At 50.1% G+C, this 18,129-nt stretch overlaps 1 protein-coding gene and 1 long non-coding RNA gene across 4 annotated transcripts in view; one reads left to right on the top strand and one right to left on the bottom strand.

Annotated features, from left to right (window-relative positions):
* Positions 1 to 18,129, bottom strand: part of LOC116950322 (uncharacterized) — a 38,799-nt gene that overhangs the window by 16,933 nt on the left and 3,737 nt on the right. Inside the window, exons 1-9 of one of the 2 annotated variants that reach the window (XM_076072529.1) lie at positions 5,907 to 7,632; positions 5,573 to 5,604; positions 4,079 to 4,185; positions 3,279 to 3,343; positions 1,322 to 1,443; positions 944 to 1,012; positions 739 to 804; positions 386 to 580; positions 36 to 129 (exon numbers count right to left, since the gene is read on the bottom strand). In XM_076072529.1, coding sequence (XP_075928644.1) covers positions 36 to 129; positions 386 to 580; positions 739 to 804; positions 944 to 1,012; positions 1,322 to 1,443; positions 3,279 to 3,317 — 585 coding nt within the window. In that variant the 5' untranslated portion in view covers positions 3,318 to 3,343; positions 4,079 to 4,185; positions 5,573 to 5,604; positions 5,907 to 7,632. Of the gene's footprint in view, positions 1 to 35; positions 130 to 385; positions 581 to 738; positions 805 to 943; positions 1,013 to 1,321; positions 1,444 to 3,278; positions 3,344 to 4,078; positions 4,186 to 5,572; positions 5,605 to 5,906; positions 7,633 to 18,129 lie in introns of those variants that run through there. The other variant, XM_076072528.1, reaches the window with a different exon arrangement.
* LOC142930368 (uncharacterized) lies at positions 5,164 to 16,216 on the top strand. 2 transcript variants are annotated; one of them, XR_012946328.1, is made up of 3 exons: positions 5,164 to 5,628; positions 8,119 to 8,305; positions 12,662 to 13,010. It is a non-coding gene; the product is annotated as an uncharacterized LOC142930368 (long non-coding RNA). The 2 variants fall into 2 exon arrangements; XR_012946327.1 differs by lacking the exon at positions 5,164 to 5,628 and adding an exon at positions 15,491 to 16,216 and having other exon boundaries at positions 8,167 to 8,305; positions 12,662 to 12,744.

Genomic DNA, 18,129 nt, shown 5'->3' with positions numbered 1-18,129 from the left:
GGGGACTGGGGAGCGACGCGGATTGTCAGCCGCACCTCTTTAGAGGTGACGCTCTCGAGGTCGCACTGGGCCATGATCTCGCGGAGTGTGGCCCGGATCTGCCGCTCCGTGCACACGCTCTCCGTGGGCCTGGGGTCATGCAGCAGCATCATCATCATCATCACACCACCGCGTCACACAACAACAGACACCGGTACATGACATTAAGCAGCAGTAATGTCACCATCATCATCACCATGAGCAACATCAGAGGTCATACCTACGATCACTATCGTTACCGCCATCACAATCATAATCATCAAATTATTATTATCCTCAACACCATCTTCAAGTAATCATCATCACCCTCATCATCGTGAGAGCTGATGTGGGTGCGAATCCTCACGTGTCCTGGAAGAGCGCTGGCGATTCTGGCCGCTGGGATTCGAGGTCGCACATGAAGTTCCACTCGTTGAGGCAGCTCTGCTCGGAGGCCACCTTGCGTGCGTAGGAGGCGAGCCAGCGTGCGTAGCGGCTGCCGGACTGGTAGTGCCGCTGGCGCGCCTGCTCGCACGCCTTGTACAGGCACTGCAGGGCGGACCTAGGGCGCGGACCGAGTCACGCGGAGACAGCAGACGCTCGACCGGAGCGTGCCGTGTGCAATGCCACTGCTTCACCAATGCGACTCAGTTTATACGTCGACTACACACACAGACCGCACGTAAAGTGCCGTCATATGAAGACAATTAACATCCTTACCACATGGCCTGGACAGACACGGGCTTGAAGATGTGGGTCCGGTCTGACGTGGTCACGCTGAAGCCGCTGCAACGATGAGGACAACTCAAAATCAAGTACAAGTACATCGAGGGTAGATTTATGCCGAAGGTTTGAGCATGCGAGCGAGCCAGGGGGTGCGCAGCGGTCTCTTTACACACGAACACACGCGGACACGAGCGCTCACCCGTCTCCGTCAAGGTGGATCATGGTGTCGCTCAGCAAGGGCAGGACCAGGCCGATGGTGCAATTGGCACTGCGGGCACAACCCACGCGCGGTTACAGTCAGCCGGGCCCGCGTGATGCCGCCACCAACAGGAAGACGTGCGTCGCTCGGAGGTGCCAACTGCCTGCACTGTGGTCATCGCTGACCACAAACCCAAAACCCGTGTTTAATGTGGCCCACAGCTCAACACTAACGCTCACGCTGACCTCGTCTGGTTAGTTTCAAGCCGCATTTGATAGCCAAAGCCCTACGTTTGACCCGAGCTCAGACTCAACGCGAACGCTATCCCTGGCCCTGGCCCCGGCGGCCCTGACTGTGTCCGGGCAGCCGCCACCGCACCTGTCCTTGTCGCGGAAGTCCAGGCCCATGATGAAGCCTTCCTCCATGCTGCGGCTCCCGTGAGTTGACACGAGCGTCATGTAACGCACGCGCGTCGGGTGGACGCTCTCCAGGTGTGCCGCCTACGGCACACACACGCAACACAAGCAGCGCACGCGCGTCCAGTAGGCGCAGCACGGCGGTGCACAATACATGCACCGTATAGCATACACGCAGCATTTACAATACGCACGATGCAATACACACACCACTCACGATGCCCCCGTAAAACACATACACAACACGCGTATAGAATGTGCGCACAATACATACGTTGCATAGAATTTACACGTGCAACGTATACAACACACATGTGCACAAACGCAATACGTATAGGAGACACAATTTACACCACAGAGAAGACACACAGGCCATGATCAGATCACCCGGAATGTGGCCGAAGCAAGTTTGAGCCTGGATAGTGCTTGGATAGGCCACTCCCTTGCACACCAGGTGCCTAATACTGCTGCGGAGATACGTTATCAGCAGAGGATAGTGTAGCAAATCACATTGCTGTACTGCACCGTGCTCCAAAGTTTATGCTCCCTGCCTTCATCAACCTACACTGACCAGCGTGGTGAAGCATGGTCAAAGCATGTCCACTACCTGCCAAACATGAGTAGGCCCTCATCCAGCAGTGGATTGACAAAAGGGCTGTACACGTACAATATACGTACACACAAACACCACGTACACCACACAAGCTGCTGATACACAACACACAATCGCACATGGTCCTCGCCAAACACAGCACGCACGACATGCACAACATACGCATCACAAAACGCATGCCAACACAACAGACGATGATGCGTACAACGCGGTAGTCTGACTGTCTCAAATCTAATTCCCACTATTGTTGTTTAAGTTCACTGCTGGCATTACTGGTATTACTGCAGTGAAGGGGCAGGATGTGAGCTGGGCGAGGCTCTGTCATTGCCCTAGGTTCACACAGAGAGTGAGTGAGTGAGTCGGCTTCCAATATTCTACTCGCTCAGGAACCTGTAAAACCACCACAACCAAACGGTCAGACGTTGCCCAATATTTAAAGCACTGAAACCTTGAGAATTAAGTTGCAAAACAAAGTGAGATTAACACGCGGTGTGTAAGGAGGAACCCAAGAGAGGATTTTGAATTAAATTTAGGGAAGTTAGATATTTTACACATTTTATTTAGATTGTGCCATCAGCAATGTGGCGAGAAGCAGTTACCATTTGGGAACTTAAGCAAGGCCTTGCGCGTCGTTCCGAGTTCGCTATGCATAACTTGCAACCCAGGATTGACCTTGCAAACGAGTTGTTTCCATCTAAAGAGATTATCCAGATGAAATATTTTTTAAAAATTTAAATAGAACCTTGTGCTAGGGAACTGTATATGCGGAGGTGACCTTTTTATCGATACGAGGAGGATAACACTTCCAGATAAACGCCAAGCAAAAATATTTGTCACATGGAAGTCAAATTAATTGTGCTAAATTGAAAAACCAAATGCAATGGGTTTTATTTTTGTTGTTGTCTGCCATTGGTGACTGGGCAAGGACCATTAACTCACTGGACTAGTGAACCCCCTTTAACCACGGGTGGCGGCTTCCTGAATTCGAACCCAGCTTCTCAGCAATGCCAGCTCAGCGCTCTGACATGAGCAACACATGCATGTGCGCCTTCCCCGACACATCCGTGCCAACACGCGTTTCACACGCCGAGGATGGAGTGCGAGTGCCGGAGCCACTGCCGACAGCCAAAACCGCGATCCCTTGCTCAGCTATCGCGGCTTTTGCCAGCATCTCAACCAGAACGTTTGTCAAATGTCTGGCTCGGAATGAAATTGCGTCTCAGCAGCTCAAGGTGCGGGTTTGGGGGGGGGGGGGAGCGGGGAGGGGAGGGGCGAGGCGGGGGGTGCTCTGCCAGCCCTTGCTCACCAGCATGATGGTGTCCTCTGGCCGCATGTGGCTAAACATCGCCTGCAGGTGCTGCTGCAAATGTTCTGGAAGAGACACGAATCGGCAGGCAGAGTGATTAATAAATTTAATATGTGGGCTTTCTCGACCAATTTCATCCGTAACAGGTTTTTTTAGTTAGATCGCGTAAATATGTCGTTAATCCCGCGACCACCCAATCATTTGTTTACGTAAAAAAACTTACTAATTGGCTGTCAGGTGGTGGCAGGTTTAACGACACATTCATATTTACGCAATCGAACCCAAAAACCTCTACTATGGAGTGATTAATCCATTGAATGATTGTCATAACACTTGCATGGAATCGCGCTTTAAAAAAAGACACCGACTCTTTACCCTTAATACAGAAAAAGACACGGCCATAATAAACCTGACATGGCCATTATGAACATTGCCACAGCTATTATAAACCTGAGGGCCACTATGCACCTGACACTGCCATTATGAACTTGATACATATTTGGAACACCTCAAGATGGAAATACACAGATCTCTAAGGTTTACAACACCACTATTTACGAATTTGACACAGTCGTGTTGAAATGCCCCAACACAGAGACACTCAGACCCTTTTCAGAGGTTTATAATGAATTAGCCATTATCAACCTATTAAAAGGAACACTCGAATCTCAGGGCCCTGAAATATTTCAGATTACAATCCACAACACATAAATATTTAAACGGAGTTTGGTTGAACGTTAGGGGGGCGGTAGTAAAAATGGGGAGCGAGCAGAGTGTGGAGGCGTCAACAGCATTCCCACCTGCATCCTTGTGGCAGCGCAGGGAGAACTGGTGTCCCACCGAGCTGTTCCCGCCAGGGATAAACAGTGCCGCTCCCTTGACAGTCAGGAAGCTGTCGCTAAAGTTTCTGCGGAAGAAAACGGTGAAAACTCAACCAACCCCCGAGGCGCGGCGCATGCCCCGTCTGCTGGTCCCATCGCTACCGTGTCACTTGCCCCAGATGTCCCTTCACCGGCAGGGAGGTTTTGTACATCGTAAGCACTCTGCCGCTACCGCAGCGCACTGCAGACACGTCCCCGCTGCTCCCGACCTGCCTTGCCTCGGGGTGCCGTGTCGGCTGGGAGGGATGAAAGCTGGCCTCCTCGTCGGTCAAGGGGAAGGAGGTTTACCGCCTCTCTGTGCCTCCGAGCAAATCACCCTGAATGTGCTCAGCCTCGTAAAGACCTTGGCCACTGAGCAGAATTAAAAATGCATTACACGTGGACAGGAGACTACATGGGAACACCAGCTGTTGTAGGCTTGAACTGCGACGTGGCCAGGAGATCGCAGAATGGCAATGGTTCACACCTTTGATAGTTGGTCCCTCGTACGTGTGGGCTTCACCCGGGGGACCCTGGTGTTCTCCCACAAGCCAGAAACGCATTCAATGGAATTGGCCAAACATCCCAATGCAGGACTCTCCAGCAGAAGAACCTTGGGACTCGGTGAGACTTTGCAAGGCCAAATGAAGGGTGCAATTATTATTGTAAACCTGTGGCATTGCCTGTTTAGGTCACAAGGGATCGTTTCATCCATTACATTGATTCATACGCCTGGGATATACGCATCGAAACGTGCGCATAAGGTCCGCTTTCATTTTCAAGTTTATCATCACAAGACCACGAGAGATGGCGGCTTGGGAAATCCTTCATCCAGCAGTGGATAGACCATGACGGCTGCTGCTGATGATGTCGCATGCAATTAGTTCATACAAACCTTGCACCGACAAGAGGCACTGCATTGGCCGTAACGGCAAAATCTGCCCGATCCTTGAAACGCACGCAAGCCGATATCGCGGCAGAGTGGACTCTCAGGGGACGCGAGTGATTACACGCCTAATCTACAGTGCACCACAACAAGGAGGCTGGCACTCGGCATAAGAAACATTCCGGAACAGATCCCGCGGCTCCCAAACCTGTGGGCCGTGGGAAGTGGTCTGCGAAGCTTTCACAGACGCTACAATTCTATTCACAAAACCCTGTGCAGCAATCGTGCACGCGGCCTTTTAATTGACACTTCGCAGCGGTGCGTATAGAGCTGTTTTAATTTAGAGAAATATATTATTGGCGCGCAATGCGGTCCGCGAAACAATGTCAACGGTTGACAGTGGCCTGCGGACCCAGATAGATTGGGAACCACGGGGTTAGATGATGTCGCTGACGAGTTAGAGACGGGGAGAAGACTTGCAAAGTATACGGCTGCGCAGATTGCGGACGCCACGCAGAGGCGAGTTTAACGCTGCAACAGAGACTTACGTCTTTCGGTCTTCGTCTTCTCTCTCCGCCTCCTGCAGAAGGCACCAGACATGGGGGTGAGTGGACACGTGTCCCGTGGGACTCGCGCAACATGCGCACACGCGTGATCGCGCACACACACGCGAATGTACAAATACTGTACACGCATTCCTCATTAAGCCTTCAACAGACTGTATACTACATGCGCAGAGCACACAGATTTTGTACAGCTGTTTGAAATGCAGTTGTGTTGAGATGCTATATAAATCGAAATTATTGTTGCTGGTGCAAGTGCTGTTAGCGAGTGCCTATTAAAGGCGATACGATGACTGAGGTGGTGGTGGTGGGGCAGTACCACGCCAGGCCGCCTTCATCTTTCCAGTGCTAATTATTCACACACCGCACCAGGTACTCATTTAAACTGTCGACATAGCAGAGGCCGAGGATCCATTCAGATATACGCCACTGTTGGCTGTGAGTGGGAATCAATCCCAAGATGGCTGGGTTCGTGGTGTAGTGCGATAACCGCTGCACACACACGTGCGCGCACATACACACCCTCACATCATCCAACACCAGCTACATTCCCCAGAATGGGCTCGGCAGCCAACACACTGCCCTCAACGCTGCATTCTGCATTTTTTTAAACTACAGATCCACGTTAAAATCTTGATCATCGGTCAAATGCTTCAGGGAAATATGCAGCAAGCAATAATTAACATTGCGGTCCTTTTTAGAGGACACTCAAAGTACAGTTTTCCAGTGAAGCGAACAATAACAAAGCAGCTTGTTTACATTGAAATTGGCACGCAGACGGTCCCTGTGAAAGTCATGAACGTTGTCGGGAGACAGAGAGGGGGGGGCCGTGAAGACATTCATAGAATGCACGTATTGAGAACCCCCGCATCATCACAACACATCACTCAACAGCCCTCTGTGAATCCACTGATGGGTCAAGGCCTCCCCCACGTACTGCCCCCATCACAGAGGCTGTTGGTGAAGTGGGGGAGGTCCAACCAGCACCGGTCCAAACATCGCTCGCCACCGACGTTAACTGCGGTCAATCGAACTCTGACCCCGCTGGGGATGGTACCGCGAACACGCGAGCCACCGCTCCATCACGGCACTCGTCCCACGCCAATGAATCAACGGGCAGCGTGTTGTCACACGAGTCAAGACCAGGCAGCTGTGGGCCCAGCGGGAAGAGATGCAGCAACTCGTGTGCGCACCGCCCACTTGAACACCAAAGGAATTTGTGCCCCAACAACCAGCCGCTCTCTTATCTTACTTTCAGGAGTGTTTACGGGGCTGCACGCCGCGGGGTCGTGTGGCACGCTGTCCAAAGTGTCGCTCCACGTGCTTGGAGCTTCTTCAGCACATGGAGCGAAACGTCGGACATCGTGCCGAGCAACAGGCGGCACCGCCCAGATAACGCATTCGACAGCTAAAGTCTACACACAGTCAAGGAATCCGCTGTTTAAATAGCTCTCATCTTGTAGCTGCATGCTAGCGGTGTAACAATTGCCAACCCTCGCGATCCAATGAACGGCGTGATTCCTCTTTGGTTCTTTCGGTAAAGTTACGTGGAAATAAAATAAATAAAATAATAGAATACGACGTTTCGATTGCAACACAAGCAGTAGTCATCAGGTAGAACTAAATTTGAGAGAGAGACAAAACACAGACACGGAGGAACACAGACAGACACACAAGCAGAGAGAGACAACACAGAGACAAAGATCCCCCATATAACCTTAACAGACTATAGGGGCAAGTACTGTTAGCGAGCACCTATAAAGGCCGGCACGGCACACGAGGGGGTGGGTGGCCAACACCACACCCGGCCGCCGTTGTCTCCCTAGTGGCGATGTTTACACATCGCACCAGGTCCTCATTTGAGGCTGAGTCGACCTAGGGGAGGGCCCAGGGCCGGTTCAAATAATCGTTACTGATGTTGGCCGTGAGCGGGAATCGAACCCGGATCGCCAGGTTTGTAGCGCAGCGCGCTAACTGCTACACTACCGAATAAATTCCTTCCTTTACGATTTGGTGAATGTAGCGGCCTCTAGTGACTAGAGGGGAACAGGTGAACCACATACAACATAGATAAATCGATGGCTATACGTGTGATTAATTGCACACATTGTGAGCCTATTCATCAAGAGAAGAGATGTATCCATGCACCCAAACTCACACCTACGTTACATGCCCTGGGCTGTTCTACATGAGTTTTAAACTTTATTAACAAGGAAATAAAAAAATGTCAAGTGATGGCAAGAAATGCCGCCACAGTGACATAATTCATTTGATGTGGTCTTCATCTCACCAACAAAGCTTCAAGGTGATGTGTGTTGCAGCCAGGGACACACAGTCTAGCCGTGTGCAGCTACAATATAAGAGCCGTGTGTGTTATTTGGGTTTGCATCCTCATTTACGTTGCTGTAGAATCCTTTGTAACTGTCTGTAGGTGGCAGCAAATCGTGGGGTTAACAACCACCATGTGACCTGTCCGTGCCCACAGAGTGACGATTTCTGTTCGTTATTCTGCTTCCCCTTTCTCTGGACAGAAAGTGCAGCCTCCCGTCAACCAGACCGAGCGCAGCCTGGCTCAGAGAGGGGCACAACGCCATTGCTAAGGCAATCCCTTAGCGAAGTGAGCTCCCACGGCCCACTAAAAGCAGGCGACTTGGCCCGGGCACAGCCGACTTGGCTGCAAAGGCTGCCGCGGATTCCTGTACTCGGCCGACTTGCCCGGTTCGTAAACCGGGCCAGCCTAATTTTCAAGAGGTGGTGGTGGGGACGAGACATCAGTGCTCCAGACACAGAGCGCGAATTAATTAATTTACCGACAGATACAACCAGTCAAATAGGCAGTAGCCTGCTGCGTTCCAGTCAGAATGGCCTCACACGCAACAGCAGCCTGAAGCTAAGCACACGACTAACAACATATCTATTTTCTTTGGTTCTTTCGGTAAAGTCACGTAGAATGAGAATAAAAGAAAAAATAAATAAAATAACACAATAAAATTCTCACGACGTTTCGGCCACAACACAATAAAATTCTCACGATGTTTCGGCCACAACACAAGTGGCCGAAACGTCGTGAGAATTTTATTGTGTTATTTTATTTTATTAATTTATTATTTTATTCTCATTCTACGTGACTTTACCGAAAGAACCAAAGAAGATGAATCCTTGCAGTCACGAAAGCTTTAAATCGAAACATATCTATTACGTTCGCGAGGCTCTTCATTTTTCACAGCGGGTCTTTCACAAACCTCGCGCTATCCAGTGGGTGCACGGTGACAAAAATTGTTCGTAACTTCAAAGATAGATGCGTAGCACATCCCAGCCGTGCACGTCGTCAGCCCTGCGCTGACGGGACTGCGTGCGCCCCACGGCTAACACGCACAGAGCACGCAGAGAGCACGGTGAACCGACGTGCTCAGGCAAGCCCAGTGCCGATTACACAAGAAAAAGATCCCGTGTGTAGCCTTCAACAGGCTGCCGGCGGGCAAATACTGTTGGTGAACACCTATCAAGGCACAAGAGGAGGTGGGTGAACATTTGAGGTGGGTGACCATTTGAGGATGAGTCGACCTAGGCGAGGTCCAGGACTTGTTCAGATATCCGTCACTGATGTTAGCCGTGAACGGGAACTGAACTCTGGTGGCTAGGTCAGTCGCGCAGTGCGCTCACCGCTACACTAATGCCCCCCGCCGCCGATTACACACACACAGACCGCCCTCTGTGGAGTCAGCTGCAGATTACTTCGTCACCTGCAATTACACACCAATGACTCGCTCAACATAGAGAGGGGGAGTCCTACTGTATCTCAGGGAAATCTTTAATTCGAAGTGCGGTGGTTTTGGGGGTCAGCGAAACCGGCCAGCGGGTGGGACGAGATTGCGTGGCTGCAAGGGGCGGCGAGGCCGTTCCTCGTTGTGGGGCAGCAGCAGCAACAACAGCGGCGGGGCAATGGGAACCCGCTTGGCGAGACGAGCGGGTTCGAGCCCTGGGCGAGGGAGGGGGGGGGGCACCACGCAACACTTCAAACGCGCCTCATTCCTGCAGCGAGTGGCGTCCTCCCCTGCGAGGCATTGGCTCTCTCGCAGGAGCGTACGAGACAGGGAGGGCCGCCACCTCTAAGGTACAGTATCAAAAACAAGGACATAACATGGCAAGAAAAATCTCTTACGATACCGGAATACGTGGGAACGAACGGCTTGTAAATCTGCGGTTCTCAACCGTTCACACGGTCGACATCACGGGTCGGTCATGCGCCCCCCGGAAAGTCTTTCAGTGGGGGTCACAGGCTGCAGGCATGGATAACAACGTTCATGAGAAATGTAAAATGTGCACGGGGAACATCTGCACAATGTTGCGGCGACAGAAGACACCAACACATGACCTGAAACGTGCCTTAGTAGCACCGCGTTGGACATGCGAACTCTGTGGATTGGGGCCCGACGGAGGGCAGGTCACGCGGGGACCAGTGGCGTTGACTGGGGGGCGCCGCTCCGCCAACAAGCATGTAAACGCATTGTGTGGAGTCGGGTGTTGTAATGCGAACCACACAACGGATATTTCAAGTTTCAGGATGACTTACTGAATTCCCAGGATGATCCTGGGAACACAAAGATAGGTAGCAACCCTAGTGGGTGGAGGCATGTGCCACTGGATGTCGCCCTTCTCGCAGCCTGCTCCACTGAGATAACACCAAACGTCGGTGCAAATGAGGGGTGTCGTGCAACTTTCATTCGTTGATTGATGTCGCGGAATATTTTTTTTTCATTTCGTGCATTTTGTATGCAATGGCTTCATGTCCACCACCGCCAGCCACATTCACCACAATGTGAAAAAAATAATCAATTCTTGAATCGAATTGTGACCCTGAATCATCACAATTGATCAACTGTCCAGGGGCAGAGCGAGGGCGATTTGTCACAACCCACGAGAGCAGACAATGCAAATATTTTACCCACAGCGCACCATCGCTAATCGAACGTTCTGACACGGGCCCGGGGAAACCTCACGTCTCGGAGAGCTCTGCGAGAAGGACGCCCCCGCTTCTTCTCCCACGACGCGGAACTCCTGGCGAGCGAGCGAGCGAGCAAGAGAGCGAGCGGCGGAGGCCCGTGAAGCAACTTCCCGTGCCGCTCGTTATCACGGCCGTGCACACGCAGCTGCAGCACGCGAGCGCTTTCTCCGCTCATTTATCGCGACTCCTCCATGGCGACGAGGGCGAGCGCCCGGCCGAGCGTCGTCGGCAGCCGTCTGCCAAGCACCGTACGCGGCGTGGCTCGTGCAACGTTCACGATACAAACTTGCAAACCCTCGTGGTCTAAGTGACAGCTCGCCGGATGTTTTTTGTTGTTGTTGCTTTAACCGTTTTAACCACGTTACAATTTTCATAGCTAACCGTGCCGTTGTACTCAATTTTGGTATTTTTTTGCACGCGCAATGTTTGCTTTGAAAATCGGTATGCAGTCAAAGGGTTTAACAATTTGGCAGCCAAGCACTTACATCGGTAGGCTTGGCAAGCATGCGCGACGGAACGCTGGAATTACGGCTTGGCATAGACACCGATGGAACATTTGCTCAGACTCTCTCCTCCACACTACTCGGATGCACCCGCAGCATCGGATGCAGCAGAACGTGCCAAAAGGAATCATCCTCTCTTAACTTAATAATCCACGGCGGTGTGGAACGCTGCTAGCGACGTGGGGGCTCTATAAAAACCCACGCTCACAAACACGCCTCCCTCTTCACGCGCCGTCCACGATCCGTGGCCCACGGTTATCTCCTGCCGCTGTACCCGCGCTCAAACTTCGAGTGATACGGCCGGTGCGGTTTCGGGGTCTCCGGCCAGAAGATCTGGAACCAGTTACCAGCAGCAGATGTTTGGGATTCATCCTTACGTCTGTACCAGTTTTTCAAACATTTTTTCTGCAGTATTCTTCCAAAGATATACTTGTGATAAGCGCTCATTCGTCATGGACCGAACGCATAAGAGTGCACAATAACAACTATTTAGACTTATTTCATAATGCCGAGATTCTAAATTGGGTAACTTTGAGAAAGGCTTAACTTTGAAACGCCCAACAACTCAGGATAATTATTTGGTGCAGCGGAGCAATCCACTCGGATCGAGTTACTAGGCCACGGCGCAGCAGCAGCTCCCTGCCAAACAGGCGAGATCGACATGCGGTGGACTGAACGGAGGTCCAGTGACGAGCGCCTCCCCCCCACTTAAACACGCCAACGAGTTTACCCACGGTTTTTCCGACGCTTGATTTTACGTCGTCAAGTCGAGGCGGAGCGACGCACAGAGCCACCGCATTCATCGCGGACACAGAGCGTCCGTTGAGAACGCTCATCGCAGCCGCCCGCTCAAGGCCGCTGCTGGCTGTGTGGGCTCTCCCACACCTACGGCCATATCGGACAATGTGTCGACTGTTTTACTGGAAATGTATGTCGGCTAAAAAATATTCCGAATGCGAGGACCGTTTTGATAAACAAGCTTACCCACCAAGGGCTTGCTACGCAGAGACAAAGATCCCCCGTGTAGCCTACACAGGCTGCTGGGTCAAGTGGTGATAGCGAGTATCTACAAATGCTGGCAAGTAGGTGATGTGGCAAGAACCACGCCCAGCCATCTTTGTCTTCCCACTGCTGATGGTTACACACCACACCAGGTACTCAAGTGAGGATGATGAGTCGACCTTGGGGGTGTCCAGGACTGGCTCAGATCTTCGTCACCGATGTCGAATGTGAGCGGGAATCAAACTCGGGTCGCCAGATGAATAGTACAGTGCAATAAGCACTACAATACTGCTCTCCACGACCACTTGCTACACACACACACGTGCAAAGACTATCTGCACATGGATAAGGGTGCCACTTTAAACTTTTGACCTGAGCAAGAAAAGGAATGTGCGTTTCCTTTACGGAACCAAAATCCACACCAAAGTTGGTGCTGCAGTGTCGCAATTGTTTTGAAATGCAAATGTTTACCCCAGAATGCTCCAATACGTTATAAATATTCCACGAGGTTTCGAGTGCCTTTGTTTTCAAAATTAATCAAATGATTTGATATCCCATCCGCAGCGGTGCCGCACAAATAACAAGAACTCAAAACGTTCGTCACTTGTCGTCATCGGCTACCGGTGAAGCAACGGCGCTGGCAAAAGGCACGGAAGCGATGGGACCGGCACAATTGACACGGAAAGCAAAACAGAGTTTGTGAAACGGCACACGTGGTAGAAGACGGGAGCGGAGCGGTACTTGTATTGAGTTCGATTCATAAGCCTACGATAAATCCAATCGATGAAATTGCGTTTAAGAATTTAACTTGCATACGTTGTGTTTTGGGATTGCATGCCTCCTGCAGCCACGAGAGGGCACTACCATTAACCACAATCCTAAAAACAAAATAAATCTTGAATGGAACCGATAATTGTAAATGTTGTTGTGGGTTTACTCTCCAACACACCGTTGTGCTGTACAAGTAACGAATTGGCATGTTCTGTTTACGTGACAAACCTTTACTAATCGGCTGTGTCGGGTGGTGGTGGGTTTAATGAAACATTTATATTTACGCGATCTAACGCAAAGAAATATCTGTTATGGATATTCTGAATGGTGGCAATTTATCCAAATCGCTGGAGAAGGGATGGGGCGAGGTGAAACATTCCGCCTCGGTCCATTTTTATCTCTTTGGCCCGAAGTCCACAAAAAACAGAGCAGACAGCAACAAAAAACGTGAATGATGGCAGAGCAGATAAGTGCGAAAGTGTTCATTAAATTGAGCGGCAATGCTAGAGGAACTAGGAAAGAGACAAAGAGCGACGATAATAGTTCAAAAGTTGGGCAGTGCGAAGGACAGGAGGAAGAGAAATGTTTTGTCTTGCCATGCGGCGGTGTAAAACAGGAAGGATGACAAGAGACAAGCTCGTACGTACTCCATACACAAACGCTGCAGATGTACAAACGACCAGTATCCTTAAGTTACGTAAGACATGCAGTGATAAATGCCGGACAAGTATTTTTCTGGAATTTCTGGAAGGCAGGGGAAGAGGAAATGCTTTTAAAATGACCTAACAGAGTCAAGTCAGGAGTGCAACTCGTACAGAAAACAGAACTCAATGTCCTTTCCAGCACGGACCATTTGTGGGACCACTTCCAGGCCTGCATGTCTCTAATTTGTCAGCTGCCTAAACACAAAGGGCATCTTGTACATCCACAAGCGGAGAGGCTTCAGTTCCCACCGTGCTACTCACACACAGACACGCTCCGAGTAGCAGAAGCACTGAGCCTGCAGAGTCAAACATCCTGCATCCTCTACAAGATCACCCCAACCCCGCTCAAGATCACACCATGGACTCACCTCCACCAATGCTCGGTCTCACCCCACACCCCTATGCGTACTTTTGGCTCAAGCACCCAAGGCTTCCTGACAAAGCCGCCAGTCAACCTCCATCCAAAGGGATGTCGCTCCTTCTCTGCTGCTGTTTTGGGAAACCCTTTGGCGAATGTAGCCGGTTTCTAATCAGGTGAGTCTCGAATAGTATAGTAACACAATATCTTTCCAAGAGTTATCGTGACCCCCGTTCGGGACAGCCGGACAAAGCGTATGCACTAGTTCAACACATTAATCAATAACAGTGCCCTAGAAGAAAATTGTAAACATATATAACATGTAACGTTTCAGGCAACGTGCCTTCTTCATATGACACAGATCCTAAACAGACCAGCACAATTCAAGGGCAGAAAAACCGACGGTTCGTAAATGCTTTCAGCCCAAGTTGAAAAGCATTAAAACCGTCCCTGGTCTTTCCTCACAAGGACACGCACAGCTTCTTCTTTTGTGTAGCACCTTGTGGAGATGCATTCGCATTTAGATTATTTATGAAATTTAAACTGCGACGAAAGCGCCGAGTAGACCCGTGCAATCGCCCACCTCCAGGGCCAGATCCCTCCTGGGGGCACACCTGCGTAACTTCACCTGCAAAGGATCTTCTCCGTATACTAAACGAGTAATTGAATTATGACAAAATGCGCACTGCCTTTCTTTCTTCCCCTGCGGGTGACTTGTCTGTAAATAATGAGGGTGCAGTCTCGCAAGGACCTGCCAATTCCTTCGTAGCAGCGACCTCGTTACCCTCGTGCGGTTCGTATAAACGAATGGATTGTGCGCGAGTCATCTTAGCCGGGGGTCGCACAGCGGCTCGCTGTTGTACAGTGCAGCACGTGGGTCATGGGATCTCTCGTAAGAGCAAATAGACACGTGTTTAAGAGATAGGCGGTCCATAAGAGTTTTTTTTGGGTAGATCTCGTAAATATAAATGTGTCGTTAAACAGCCAATTAGTAAGGTTTGTCACTAAAACAAAACATGCCAATTCGTTACTAATACAATACACACCGGTGTGTTGGAAAGTAAACCCACAACATTTACAATTCTAATACAATGTTTCGCCAGTAATTACAACTAGCATCGTCAGGCAACAGCCGGATAGGCAGGCGTTAACATTCGACATAATGTCCCTCAATGATTATGTCATGTTGTGAACGAGGATCTATTTCTTACACAGGGCCCTTGCCTATTAATATCGGGCAGTTTACCAGCAGTGGTTCAGGTAAGCTTGCTGATGAGACAGTGATTGTCAAAAACAGGCCAGAGTTTGCTTGTGCTGTTGATAAATATGAACCAGTGGTGCTGATGAGATGCACTCCCAGAAGGCTGTGCAGCCAATGGGTTGCACAAGAAAAATACTTTTTAAAGTTGCATGTGGAAAAGAAAACATACGAAGGAAGAGTTCTATTGTTTTGTATGAAATGGGTAGTGGAGTCTTACCACATTTCCCTCCTTGCTGTACAGGAATTTTCAAATTGTGCGTTTCCTTTATCTCCCCTTTAAATTATCTGCCCATGCGCAGGTCCATGGGCTCAAGTTCCATCCGTCTCATCAATCACACGCACCCCCCTCTTCACCTCGCACCACCGCACACCGTTCCTGAGTCGTAACCAGGGAGGGACAGCTGAGGTGGGTTTCCTCTTTCCTTCCTCAAGTGTTTTTTTTCGTTGACACCATCAACGGACGAACTTTAACATCGCACCCAGACCTGCACGCACTTCCGGACTAATTTTACGCGAAGGCCGTGATAAATCCAGCGGGTTTAAGCAAGCCGACGTCATCCCTCACAGTCCTGTTACCTAACCATCCATCCAGCACTTGTCTCCCGAGCCAATTTCACCGCTCCATCTCCACGGTGGATGTCCTCTCAGGAATCTTCGTTCCTCCAGCTGTCACTTCATCATGAGGCTCAATCAACGGCGTTTGTCGCCTCCTAACAACGTGTCCTGAAGAGCGGACAATTTTGCTTCACGTTCAATAAGAGGTCTCTGTCCTGCTTGTGTTCTCTAATGTATGTATTTCTCACCCTGTCCTCTCAGTGCAATTCCAAGCATGCATCTCTCCTTGTTTCTTTGCGTGCTTTCATTAAAAAAATCCCCACCGCAATCCACCCTTTTACCACACAATAGACGGGAAACACTGCACAAGCACAGTCATGGAGGTTTACCCAATCAATAAAACATTGCCTACGGCGCCCGTCTCAACAGGCATTGTTTAAGCGCTCGCATCGAGGGACTATATCCGATGACTACGTGCGAGGAACAACAACAGAGCCCCGCGTCGAGGGGGAGCGTCGTCGGTGCTCTGAGAGCCATCGCCTTGTGGCCCAGTGGCTGGATGCACAAGAAAACATCTTCGGTACAACATTTCCACTCAAGAGGGGTCAGCGCAAATGGGCAGCGGCGTCACACAAAGTGACCACGAAAAGAAAATCACCTTAAAAGCACCTGACCTCATTTAATCTCGGAGGCAAGCAGGTTCGACCGAGCCTGAATAGTACGTGGATGGGTGACCACTCAGGCTTGCTAGGTAACGTAGGTGAAGAGGGGCCGTAAGGTGGCCAGGAGATGGCAGTTTTGAGTTACAATTACACGTTTGAATTTTCTCTGCGCACTCCAGTTTCCTCCCAGATGAATGGAATCGACCAAGCAGTGAAAGATCCTCTTGGAAACGAGTATTGTGACTCAGAGAGGCTTTTACTGGGTAAACGCGATTGGCACTATACTATTATTACATTGAGAACAATGTGGAGCTGGTTACAATGGGCGTCCTAAGCTAATCTTTACTGCCACGCTCACAGTGCGAAAGCACTTTGGACCAATTATTTGGTGATGCTGCATTGCCAGTGGCGCACAAGCACACATAATAAAAGCAAACTCAACACATTCGTCAATAACACTGCCTTAAAAGTAAAAAAATATAAATAACAGATGATGTTGTGGGCAATGGCCCTCTGTGTTTATGAGGACCACTGCTGAAATCGTCGCCTATTATAGAGTTCCTTTTAAGGCGGCGTTATTGACGAACGTGTTTGAGCACTTTGGAACAGTCAGTTGCTAGAGAGGTCAGTGAGACGTTAAATACCGCAGTTAGCATCAGTAAAAATTCCAGTGCCGTCCACGAGATACGCATGCGAGCCCACCAGGAGTTGCGACAACCACCTCCCAATCGGCCTCTCTGCTCCCCGACTGCCTTTGACCAAATCACCGGGTGATTATGTCCGATCTCGGGAGGCCAAGCAGCGATGGGTCTGGATGGTGCTCGAATGGGCGATTAGATTTCACTCAGAGCTTGTCGTAGGGCGGTGTGGGGGCTACGTGATGGGCAGCAGACGGCACTGCAGGAACATGCATTGTTGTATTTTAATTCTATGTCCTCATGAACATGCTTTGAATGCTCGCCGACCAGCGTGCTTGAGTCTGGTCAAATAACCCACATGGCCCTCATCCATCAGCTGGATTTAAACGTGTAATTTTTGAAAAAAATACTGTAAGCATTTTAATACGAATGAGAAATGTTCATATTTGCGTATAGTCGTGTGAGCTCTCCCGTCTTACGAATGGAAACACAGTCATGGGTTCCCATTATTGACCACGGCACTGCAAGCGGCGGCCAAACATCTCTGTGCAGGACCCTGTGGAAAATGTGTCCCGTGACTCAGTTAAACCCACCCCTTTTTTCATGAAATGCACTGGGCTTCCCATAGCCTTCACTCTGGTTCAGTGGAACCGATCAAGCGTAAATGTAAAACACAGTTGAATGGGCCTACTGTATTTTTCGGAAATTACAGATGACCCACATGAAATAGGTAGTTAAATCTTGACTTAAAGCTTTCGTGACTGAAGGAATTCATATTCTCTTTGGGTCTTTCGGTAAAGTCATGTAGATAGGTTCAAAGAAAATGATACAAAAAACTACGACGTTTCGATCGCAACACAAGCGGTCGTCATCAGGAAAAGGGGGTTAGCCTTTAAAGGCAAACTGTTTATAAAGATTTAAAGATGGGTGTAGCCCACGTGTGCCAGCATCATGGGTAGGGCAGCTAATGTTAATGACGGGAAAACAACGACACCAGCAGTGGGTCTCCACTAATCAAAGGGCTGCCAGGCAAACATTGCATCTCGCTCCACACTCCCACACTGCTGACGGTGGAGGTTGCTG

This window comes from Petromyzon marinus, chromosome 38, assembly GCF_048934315.1.
Source record: "Petromyzon marinus isolate PM22_M1 ecotype Great Lakes invasive population chromosome 38, UKy_Petmar_22M1.pri1.0, whole genome shotgun sequence".
NCBI classification, from domain to species: domain Eukaryota; kingdom Metazoa; phylum Chordata; class Hyperoartia; order Petromyzontiformes; family Petromyzontidae; genus Petromyzon; species Petromyzon marinus.
The sequence above is the reverse complement of the archived record's forward strand: the minus strand, read 5'-3'. Positions and strand labels throughout refer to the sequence as shown.